The sequence below is a fragment of the Lacerta agilis genome, chromosome 5, assembly GCF_009819535.1.
Source record: "Lacerta agilis isolate rLacAgi1 chromosome 5, rLacAgi1.pri, whole genome shotgun sequence".
Lineage (NCBI taxonomy): Eukaryota > Metazoa > Chordata > Lepidosauria > Squamata > Lacertidae > Lacerta > Lacerta agilis.
Genome location: NC_046316.1, coordinates 22,777,446 through 22,789,736, shown reverse-complemented (window position 1 = coordinate 22,789,736; position 12,291 = coordinate 22,777,446). Strand labels below are relative to the sequence as shown.

General features: G+C 43.2%; 1 protein-coding gene across 1 annotated transcript in view; it reads right to left on the bottom strand.

Annotated features, from left to right (window-relative positions):
* Positions 1-5,201: 5,201 nt before the first annotated feature.
* Positions 5,202-12,291, bottom strand: part of PHYHIPL (phytanoyl-CoA 2-hydroxylase interacting protein like) — a 48,043-nt gene continuing 40,953 nt past the window's right edge. Inside the window, 5 exon segments of the mRNA XM_033148844.1 lie at positions 5,202-6,836; positions 9,191-9,308; positions 11,103-11,117; positions 11,120-11,196; positions 11,198-11,259. Of these exon segments, the coding sequence (XP_033004735.1) occupies positions 6,302-6,836; positions 9,191-9,308; positions 11,103-11,117; positions 11,120-11,196; positions 11,198-11,259 (807 nt within the window). The 3' untranslated portion in view covers positions 5,202-6,301.

Here is a 12,291-nt window from a genome sequence, read left to right as displayed (position 1 = left end):
AACATATGTTGTTGTTGTTCAGTCGTTCAGTCGTGTCCGACTCTTCGTGACCCCATGGACCAGAGCACGCCAGGCATGCCTATCCTTCACTGCCTCTCGCAGTTTGGCCAAACTCATGTTAGTAGCTTCAAGAACACTGTCCAACCATCTCATCCTCTGTCGTCCCCTTCTCCTTGTGCCCTCCATATAGAGGGCACCATTTTGGATGCATGAGACAGCACCCAGATGTTGTGGGTGGGTGGAATCCTGTGGCAGAATAGAAGTATGCAGAGCTTGTCTGAGCTGTTGTTTGTGAGTGTGTGCTGTAATTCCATGCAAGCAGCAAAAAACACAACAACAAAAAAAAACCCAACCCTGCATAACATATGGAACTGGGTATAGAATTCGATTTCCTGACAATGGTAGCTTTTTATCTCCTTAATTTTTTTTGGTAAAAATAGGAAGGAGGCTCCTAGCTCTTGGTTTGCAAAGGCATGCTTGTGAAAGTGTGTGTGGGCAACACTTAGTGAAATGTCAGAAGGCAGCATGGTTACTGCATAGGATTTGCAGTGGTGTGACTTCAGGGCCCTTAACAGCTTTTCTGTCACCGTGACTAAATTAAAAACAGAAGAAGAAAGAGTCACAGAGTTGTGCGCAGCAAGATAAATTATGTCTATTTGTGTAATGTACACAGGTTGTAGAATTCTGTTTTTCTTGGTGAAGAATCTGGCTTACCCATTTTCATTGCAATACCACAGCCCGCCCATTTCCCCCACCCAGCAGAGGCCCATGTGCATGGCAGCTATTCCTTCTGGATCCCCAGCTCTGTGAAGGTTAAAGAGGCTGTCTTCTCCACACAATGCAAGGGGTATTCAGGTCACCATGCAGTTCCTGCCATGCTGGCACATCAAGGCAAGAGTGGCTCTGCTCAGGCTGAGGCAACCTTTCCTGTGCTGGAAAGCTAGGGAGAGCAAGCTAGCAGAGCTTCATTGTTCTGGAAAAAACCCCCAGGGTCTTCTTGGTCTAAATATGCATATTGGAGGAAGCTAACTCCAGCAGGAACCTAACTTAGGCTTTGGACTATGGGCCCAGCTTCCTGAATTTGCACAGGACTGATTGACTTGGGCTGAATGAGAGGTAAAAGCCCAATAAGGCATGCAACAGCTGCCTTTCCAGTGAAGACGAGGTTTCTCTTTGAAGTGCACTGTGTAGAAAGTTGCAGAACGAGAGAAGAAAAGCAGGGAAGGAGGAGGATTATTGTTCCTCATTTTGCCCTCTCCTCTCTTTCCATCACCCAGTCATTATTTCTGGCTGTATGGAGCTGGCTCCAAGTATAGTTGCCTCTCTGCTATAGTTGGCAGGTGCCCTGTTTGAGCAGAGGGGCTGCAGTGGAAGCTGTCCAGCCTCAAGACAGCTTTGGGGATGGGGGGCCTAAGGGTGTGTGTATGTATGGGAAGCTTGCCACTTCCCATTGGCCCCAAAGCCAAGACTCAGGGAGAGGACCCCCCACCTCATGCTCCCAGAAACTGTGAAGGAACAATTCCTAAGTTTAAAGGATCCTCAAAGGGGGGGGTGTCAGATTAGGCTTGGAGCTCCTTCCTTCTCCATAAACACACCCTCCACCTGCCTCCGCTCACATTATTCCTTCCTTTTGCCCCACACCCAAAGCCACTCCTGCTGGGGTCTTAATTTTTTTCTGCATGCCCCCCCCAATTGAAGTGACCCACCACAGGCCTACCCCGGATGTATTTTGGTGCCTAGTCTGTTCGTATGCAGGTGACACCCACACGCTCTCACCCATTTACTGATAGGAGTGATGACATAATCGGCTGATTTGAATAGCATGTATTTTACTAGGTAGATGCCATCTAGATTTGTAAGAGCAACGAAATATCGCTGGTGTGTGTGTGGTGGAAGGGAAGGAGTCGGCAGCTGTATGCCCATTTACCATTTTAGGTGCAATTCCAAAAACAATGATGTTTGCAATGTCCACTTGGATCATTAGACCTGTACCTTATGAACTGGCAGTTTCTAGATAATTGTATTCGTGGCCATTGATAACCACTTGTTGCAGAACAATTAAATCAAAAAGATAAAGCGACAGACAGCCGGGCTTCCAGACCCAACTCTCTTGTCAATGATGCTTGGTTTAGATAAATGGGTTTTGGTGGGCAGAGCACTTCTGAGAGACAGGGCGAAGGCCACTTTCCCTACCCACTTGTGCTTGTCTTGTACAGAGTCAGACCATTAGTCCATCTAGCTGAGCGTTGTTTACTGGCAGTGTCTTTTCAGGGATGGTTCTCTCCCAGCCCTACGTAGAGATGTCAGGGATTGAACCAGCGACCTTTTGCATGCAAAGCAGATGTTCTGTCACTGAACTATGGTCTTTCATTTGGCATTCTACAGTTGTATGACTTTTTTAAAAATAAAAAACCTTCCTCTCTCATTGCTCCCAGTGGGAGGAAAGTTACAGTAGCTTCAGGACTGGAATGCCCCCTTCCCCCAAATTTAGGGGACACATCAGGGCTTTGGATCCTGTAGATCCAGCACCTCGTTCACCCTACTCTGGATGCTTCCTGTTTGTCTTCTCAGGTGTTGCAGGTCTGATCACGGAGAACTGCCAGCTGCTGACCTTTCAAGGCAGATCTCTCTTTCACCCTCATGGGAGGAGATGGAACAAATCCTGTGGCGCCAGGGACACCCTCCCAGGAGCTATAGAATTCACACCTAGAGAAATCTAAACAGCAAACAAACCATGGATTTTAAAAAGTAAGAGAGGTGGAGTGTTGTGCTGATGACAGGTGGCTTCCCCCCCCCCTTAGCTCATGGCAAAGGAGTCTGCCAGTTAATTTTTCCAGGCTTCATCTCTGGCATGAGCCCTGGAATGCAAAATACCAGGGAGGTCCTGCATGAAAATAGCTATCAGCAGCAGGACTCCTCTGTGCATTGCCTGCCAGTATAATTTTTCTTTAATAGTTACAAGCTTTTGTGAGCGCGTCTCATTGTTGTCGACTTTATTCACTCATTATTCAACTACTCCAAAGTAAAATGTCAGAGTGGATCTTAAGACACAGTTATGATGATCCAAGCTGGTTACAGGTACTTTTAAGTTTTGGAGTTTACCTATTTTGGCAAAGTCACGCAGCCTTGCCCATGGCATTTGGCTCTAGTGTTGTTGCTTGCGCCCCCGTTATCCCATTCCTAGAGCCTCTTGCTTTCTCGAGGAACCTTGATTACAGCGGGCACTGAGAAACTAAAGCTTGCGGCACTCAGACTTAATTGGCAGTCCTTGAGATGGGGTGGATTAAGGTGTTTGGGTAATGTTAGCAGAGGGTTTTCTAGAGTTCCTGTTTTTGCCAGTGCTACTACACCACCACCACCAGCAGCACCCACTGTTATTGAGCCTCAGTTCTGCTGTAGACAAAGGACAGTGGCTGCCGGCTGCCTAAACATCAGCTGTGCTCTCCAGTAGTTGTGATGTTGCGCATAGATTCAAGGGACGCTGGGTTCTCTTTGGAAGCTTATTGGGGTTTTGCCAGAACAAGGCCAGTAGTGCTAGACTAGCAGTTCCGAAAGCTTTAATCCGTCATGATAATCTCCCTTACAAAGTGCACCCAGAATTCACGGTGTTGCAAATGGGGAGTAATAAGATCAGCAGGGCTGGTGACTGTGATACAAAACTGACTGCTCCATGCCCCAAACCCTTATTAAGTTACTCTGATTGTAGTTCTGGTGATCTTCCAGAAGCTTTAGAAGCAGATGTGTGTTGGATGTCGCTGGAGCCAGGAAAAGGTTATCCATCACTTGAGCCCTTAAGTCACAGAGCGAGGTAAAATAGCTTAAGATAATGCTGAAGCAGAACAAAGAGGTAAAAAATAATAATTTTGAAAAGTCTCAGCTATTTGTTGGGGTGCAGGGACACTAAATATGGCATATATATGTGAGAAAGAGTGGCTATTTAAAAAATGACCAGGCAATGTAAACTACTCCATCCTTTTAAGCAGAAATTGCTTAAAAGACACTGGTTGATAGAAACCGAAATAAAGCAAAGCGAAGCAAAGTTATTAATGGCAAATGCCAATTTTTATTTCTGTAGCACTTTTCCTTAGCCCAGTGCTATAATTTGTTTTGCTTTTTCCTGACAACCAAAGCTTGTTTGAAAGCATGCACTTTGTAGGACCTTAATATTTCCTGTGTGATGATTGCCAAGATAGTTTATTAAAAATAGTGACAATAGTTTATTGCATTATGATATTTTGGATAGATCAATGTATGCAGATTATTTAATCTAAGTGTCATGGTTATGAACTGAAGGAGGCTGGGCTTCTTTTCTGGTTTACGTGATAGATTATAAACTGGATATATTCCCCCACCCCCCCCCGGTCTTGCCGTTAAAAAAGGAACACGCCTTTATAAGCAGAGGTAAATTTGCAATAGATCACGCCTGAGTGGCGCATGAATTCCATGGGAGAGCGGCAGTCGGCGAGTTCGCACCGCTCACTGGCAAGTGCAGGTTTTGATGGCAAAGAAGTTTTGAGAAAGAGCTCCAGGTAGAGATATATGTACTGTCTTTAGTGTTCTTGTTTTGTCATTTTGTACCAATGACAAGAAAACCAGGGGCATAATCCTTAGTCTTCCAGCACTGCTTCTGTAAAGGTGGGGGATCCCTGGGTAAACTGTATGTGAGGTCATTGTGTACTGCCCCTCATGTGGGGCTGAGCTTAACCGTGTGGTCCTGTCCTTGAGTGCAGGGCTTTATTTTCACAAATATCCAGCACAGGGATTGGGGTACAATCCAAGTCAGAACTGTGCAGTTAAGGTTGCATGCACCTTGGCCCTGGGAGGCTGAGCTGCGAGGGCCAGCAGGGAGAGGCCTCCATGGGGGATCCCCCTCCTTGCGAACAGAGCTGAAGACAATAGATTTTACCTCAGCTCTTTTTTGCTATAGTAATAAAGAAGCTGTTGATTTCATGAAGCCTATTAGCCACAAAACTTGTTTTTATTTATTTATTTCTGCTGTATGTAACGTTGAAGCATGGTTTTTAAAGAGAAAAAAGAACAAAACAAAACAAAAAGAACTTTCAAAAAACATTTGTGGGATCATGTCACACCCTGCTTATATACCTAAGTGGAATTTTTAAATTTATTTTTTAAAAAAAAATGATGTAATGTTTCAGTGTAATTGGCTTGATCATTTATATGACTTTTATGAATCAGAATGGTCTCCTTCATAAATCTGTTTTAATTAAAAGTCATGTCAGAGCAACAGGAACAGATACACAAGAATTTGAAGTTTACAAACTACATCTTTGATAAGGGAAAAATGGTTTCATGACATATGTATACAGTTGCTATTAAAATGTATCTATATATTCTATATGATTGTATAATATTTTATACAACAGTACAAATAAAATATTTTTCTATTTATTATGTTGAAACACAGGTGGGTTTTTTCCCTGCTTGTTAGCTAATATAAATAACATAAATAACACTGTCAAACAACACATTGGAAGTGCTGACATTTTTTTTCCTAGGCTGCAAGAGTTAAATCATGCTGCAATTACACCCTTTCATGCTGTTTGGAGAGATATCTCAGTTAAGTTGTTCAGTAGATTAAAATGAATACATATTTAAAACACCATTTAGAAGCCAGTAGTTTTTTTTTTTTATTTCGCTAAAGCTTGTTTTATAGATTTGTTACATTTGGCAATATGAAGGAGGAGGAGAGAAAAATAATAAGAAAATGGAACACCAATTGCAGCATCTAGATATATAAATGGTTGCTAGAAAGAAAAAACCAAGATTCCTAACAGTTGAAAAGCACTGGTGGACCAAGAAGGTAAGGAATATACTAAGGGCAGAACTACATGCTTCACTGGGTACAGTGCTGCCGCCAATGACATCATGCCCAAGTTGGATGGTCCCTCTCCCCGACGACGTTTGGGCACACTTACCTGCGTTGCAATTTGCCACCATGTTAAGTGCTGCCCACCACCGATAGCCAACGATTTTTGAATGTGGACAGGAGGCTACAGAGACATGAGGACAACACAACATGGGGTGAGTGTGCCTGCCCTAAATAACAGTGGGGAAGGGGGAAATCTGGACACAGGGTGCCATGGTGGTGGTGGTGGGGGGCTGCTCTGTGCCAGCTGCATTGTTAAGCTCTGCTTGAAGAAGACTATTGAGGAATTTGAGCACTGGTGTTTGCTCTTGGTAAGAGCGGCATTATGCATGCGTCTGATGAGAACGGATGGCAATGGGGAATAGGCCACAGAGAAGGCTCCTAAGGAAGAGTGGGAAGGGGGGAACCACCGAATTAACGTCCAACACTGATGTTACACGTCTTGCAGCTGGGGTCTTTCTTAGCGTTGGCCGTCGACGAGCTCATTAGCTGGTGGCCTGTGATTTCCGCAACGGTGCCGAGGGAGAGATCCACAGGGTCAGTGTAAATCACTTCCAAGATTACATCCTGCGCGTGGTGGTAGATCATCGCCCCGCCTTCTTCGGTGCAGGTCAGGAATTTGTTATCCTGCAAGTTCAGCTGTGGGAGGCGCTGCTTACAGAACTCGTCTCCCGGCGACCCGGCGGGTGCCAGGACGAGGATGACATAGTGGTAGGCCGTGTACATGCAGTAGAAGTCCCCAAAGTACAAGTTAGTATTTGGGTTGAAAAGTTTTTCCGCCGCGATCTCAAACCTGTATCTTCCGTAGGGCGAATCCTGCGGGGGCTTCCCGGTGTTGAATTCGGTGTTGCAGCTGAAGAAGATGCCCTCCAGCTTCCCGCTAATGGGAGAGCCGTGGCTCCCGCTGTTATCCTTGACCGAAGGCTGCAGAGCACTCCCGTGCTGCTCTCTAGAAATGAAGGATGGGTAATGGTTTATATTTACAGAGGCATCAGCGAGCGAGACGTTAGGAACTTAAAGAAGCTGCCTTGGGTCAAGGAAGTGGCTTTAAACCAGACCCCTGGCCCATCTAGTTCAGTAGCAGTTGCTCTCCAGGGTTTCAGACCAGGAAACTTTCCTTTGTTTGAGCGAAATAAGCAGCCAAGATGAAACACCGTATTTATACACCTTCTGCCACCCACAAAAGTATATACCCATTTCCCATACAGGAAAAAGCCACATAAGTGTGTAGGCACAGATCTCACATTCTAGCTTTTTAAAATGGCACGAGCAATTGTGATTTTGGTGTACAAAACCTCTGACACTTGCTTTCAGGTAGGGCCAGTCATTCATTGCTTTTGCTGGGCAAAGTGTGGAGAACTGATTTCAAGTCTGGAAAAATTAGAATTCAGAATTGACAGATTTGCCCCAGTCTAATGGCAACAGAATGCTAAGGGTCTGTTGCGACTGGAATACAGGTGAAACTCGAAAAATTAGAATATCGTGGAGAGGTTCATTTCTTTCAGTAATTCAACTTAAAGGGTGAAACATATGAGATAGACTCATGACATGCAAAACGAGGTATGTCAAGCCTTTGTTTGTTATAATAGTGATGATTATGGTGTACAGCTGATAAAACCCCAAAGTTGAAATTGTTATTTTGGGGTTCTCATCAGCTTTACGCCACAATTATAACGAATAAAGGCTTCACATAACTCGCTTTGCATGCCATGAGTCTATCTCATATATTAAACTCCAGTAGCTAATGAAAACAATTGCTTACATAAATGGACTTTTCCACGATATTCTTTCGAATTTCACCTGTAGAGCATCCAGAAAGAGGGCGTGGCTGGCTGGAACACTGAAGGTGGGAACTGCTTGCGGCAGCAGCCACCTCCCTGATTCTGCAGCACAGATTTTTATTTTTTTTGTGGGGCCAATTCCTAAGACTTGCTACACAGATGCATACAGAATGTGCCGCATTGGAGGTGGGGTGGGGAGGGTCAATCATTTGAAACAGCAGACAGTTCTATCCTGCTATACTTTTAAGTGCAGCCGCAAAGCAAACATTAAAATGTTTATCTTCCTGAAAGTTCCACCTTCCTGTTTTCCTAAAACAAGACTCTGAGAAGAAAGTATATTCAAATAAGATTAAGCTGCTGCAGATGAGCTCAACATCAAACCAGAGATAAGCATCAGTAAATAAAATCCATCATCCTGGAACTTGAAAAGGGCCAGGTAACCATTCTTGAACGGCAGCACAGTGACATCCAGTGGCCAGTTAAGCTAATTGTAGACCATTTCTCCCCCACAGTCCTGGATATTACAGAACATTTATACAATGATTCAAGTACGTTAGAACAGAATTATTAATCTCGTTCACACACCATGGTAAGTTAACAAGCTATGGCTTATCATGAGTAAGCAATTGTACTCATGCAGCCTGCTAAAATTGTGCCCTACTCCTCCTTTTCCCTAGTTCCAAACAAACTGTGAAAGGAAGCCAAAGTTTGTTCTTGGCTTCCGCCCCTGGTCTGTTTTGGAGATGAACAAGCTATGAGTGCTTGTTAGCACATAACACAACTTCAGCACCCTGTTTTGCTTCTGCCTGGCTTGGGAAAGGGAGCAGCAGCAGCAGGGCAGGAGTTCAGCAGGGCGAACTCCGATGGCAAGTCAAAGTTTGGCTTACTGACCTACTTGCTAATTATCTGAGGAAATGGAAGAGGCTGAATCCTGTCTCCTTTCTCAAATAGGTGACCAATGACAGTGGTGACAACCTGCACTTCCAGCCCTGAAAATTGTATACACAGCTGCCCAGTTGCATATGGGATTCTCAGTTGAGCGGCTATAGAATTCTATCGCTCCCTCTAATGCGGGAGAACTCAGACAGGCCACGCCAGACACACTGAGAAGCAACATGGGGTATCTGTATTCTCTTATGAGTCCCAAGGTTTGCAGAAGTATATGTATATATTTTAAAGAGAGGTGCACAGCACAATGTTTGTTACAAGTCCCATACATCTTTTGTACTCTAACTGAATCCCAACAATGGCAAATTATGAATAAATGACTGTATTTGAAGTTTTTAAAAGTCTTGTTTTATGCGTGTGTTATTTTATAAAGCTGTCACCCACCTGAAGCTCTCAGAGGTGGCACAGATTATACAAACGAGTACCTGGCTACTAACTTCACCATGTATATCACGTATTGGTAGCCAATGCTGATCAATAAAGAAGCTTACAAATAGGCAGCTTTGTTATGTACACAATGGAGAAAACCTTGCCTGCTCCGTGCAGAGATATTTAAAAGTCCTGGTTCTCTTACCTGATGTAGTCAAAGTATTCCTTGTGCTGGTTCCGATAAAACACAGAAAATTTAAGCATGCGCCCTGCAATCACTTCCGCCTTTTCCAAAAGCTGTGTTAAGTGGACCTTTGAATAATCTGTGAATAAAGAAATCAGTGAATATAACAGGCGATAGCTATACAATGTTAGGTTAAAATAGTATATAGAAGTTAAGATTTTGATTTATATATTAGATGTTATGGTTATGAATAAGTTGATAGAGATAAGATAATGTTAGTTGAAGATTAAGAATAATGAGTGCTACAAAAGTTACTAAAGTAAATTAGAATTGAACGCAGAAGAGAACGTGAGGAAGTCCCCTAAGTAAGATTTGAAATAAGGTTATAATAATTAGATTGGTGTGTTCTTGTGTTCCTGTGGGGTGATAGGTATGTATTAGTTTTATTTGATTGTTATTTGTATATTGTGGTGTGTTTGTTTTCTATGTAGAATGTATGTTTTTTTATTTGTTGTTTTGTGTGGAAATACCAATAATTTTTATTTTAAAAAATGAATAATCTGTGAATAAAAAAGCAGTCTGCTAGTGGGAAGCAGCACATGATGTTTTCCAAAGTCCACATGGTGATGCTCTACGCTTTGGGGTGAGACAGAGGTCAGTGGGGACCCTGGAGCGACGATCACACTGGAAGTTCTCCAGCTCTCCTTTAGAGAACATTCAAAACACTATTCTTTCGCTCAAAGACTCTGGGCAATGTAGTTACAATTCCCAGAAACCCTTAATGAACTGCAATGCCCAGAATTTATTTGGGAGAACGAATGTGTTCAGACAGCCACTCACACATTTTCCATGTTTTTCTACTCCATCCTTCATCTGTAGATTTCAGGGCAGTTCACAAGAATATATATATATTATCACACAAAATGCATAAAAAACAAGAACAAGACCAAACCAATAACTCTAGCTTCCTCCTCTGACAAACACATAGAATGTTAATTATCCAAAGGCTTGGTTGAAGAATGTTTTCGCCTGGTGCCTAAAAGTGTGTAATGAATGCACCAGGCAGACCTCCCTGGGGAGAGCATTCTACAGAAGGAGAGCCACTGCAGAGAAGGCCCGTTCTTGGGTTGCCACCCTCCAGAAATCTTGTGGAGAAGGCACATGAAGGGTGTCAGATGCTGATCTCGGTCTGAGCATACTTTTTTCTACCTAAAAACACAGGGTGGACTTCAACACCACACTGTTATGAATGTTCCATTGGTGCAAATGCTTCATTCAGCTTGGCAGATGGGACGATTCCCCCCCCCCCTCATGCTGAGGGCTGTCCTGGGGCTTCTCCCAACCCCCCAGGGACAATTTCGGGGTGCACAGAGGTGCAAAGGAAAGGAGATGGGGAGAAGCACCATTGCTCACGTAGATGTCCTTGCACACGGCTTCTGGCAACAGGGCTCATAAGGTGAATCCCACCCATAAGGGATTAGCTCCAGACTAACACGCTATTAAGAGCTCCCTCCCAAACCCACTAATTAACACAAAGCACACTAACTTCCCAAATTTCAAAGTGTTTTAGTTCCAAGTGAAAAGCAGAAATAACAATGTGACGTTATTTCTGCTCATAGCAGCAGGAGAAGGAAATATATGATTAATATTACAGCAATCGGTGTAGGATAGGATAACATTGGTGCCTTCACACAGAGGGGAATTGCCAAAAGCAAAATAGCCTGGAAGGATGTGTGCATTGTAAAAAAGAATCACTCAGTTAATGGCAAGTCTGTAAAACAGAAATGAGTTAAGTCACACATCTTGATGATGCTTCTTTTCTATGGGTGATACGCAACGAAGTCATCCTCAGAGCAAACCCAGTGAAATAAATGCACATACATTACTTATGCCCATGACCCCATGAGCTGGATCTTCATAGCAAAGAGCTCACCTCCTGTACAAATTCTATGATTTCGCTCCATTCTGAAACCATGTAATCACCATCAACTTGCTTTGATGCAGTCTGCACAGCAACATACTGTATCACTCAGGACCGTCATGGGCAGGGGAACAGCCTTTGCCACTAGTTTCGTGGGTACAACAAAATGGGTAGATCAAGTGAGTGCAGAAATAGCAACACAGCAACAATGATCATTCTAATCTCAAGTGCCTAACGCAACTAGGCACTGTACAATGATTTAAAATGTTTATTGTTAGGGGTGGATGAAAAAACAGCCCATTTAAATACAGCATATTGTCTCTCAGAACAGGAATTTCTAAATGCGTTCTATATGTCTTTGAGCCAAGTGCAGTGCTGGAGCATTTGGGAAATGCACAAAATCTATGGATAACTACGTACAAATCCATGCATTAGTCAGGTAGGTCTGAATTAGATTTGTTTGTATTGAAATCTGAAAAATACCCATCCCTTCAAGCATTCCCCCATACAAACTCAATAAATGGATTTTTAAAGTTCTGTTGGTGCCTAGGCTGCAGTGTTAAATATATGAGCCTTGCTTTTTTATGCTCTCTAGTTGAAATCCCGCTTTCCTATCTTGCGTTAGTCACCCCAATAAAATCAACTGAACGGTTGACTTTGGGCAATGCAAAGTATTTGGCTAGGAATCCTTCTAATACAGCAATTGCTTTCTGATGAAACTGGAATTGCATTAAGGCAGAGCAGCATTATCTGCTATTATGCTAAAGCAGTGTGCATAGTTCACAAAGTTTAATTTGCATTTTGAATACATGCACCTGTAAAAGAGGAAAAAGACAGAGAGAAAAATTCAACCCTATTACTCTTCTCATAGAACAGAATCTGGGTTAACATGGCTTTGCTCCTTTGGAACAACAGGCTGGAATACTCTAATTCTGACCATTATGTGCCTGGCATCCCTTACCCCCTGAAGCACTAAAAGCTCTAACTGCAAAATTAAGGAATTGGCCAACGAACCCAAGCCCTTCATTTATGCACATTGGCTTCAGTGAGAAAGCTTTGCGAATTTGCTGTGAAAAACAAAGCACAACAGTGTTGAAATCTAAAGAGGTAAAAGCAAGGGAATAAAAATAAAGGGCACCAGGAATGATTTGCAAAGCAAACTGCACTTGCTTGCAAGTAAAAGGTAGCAACATGAGATGGA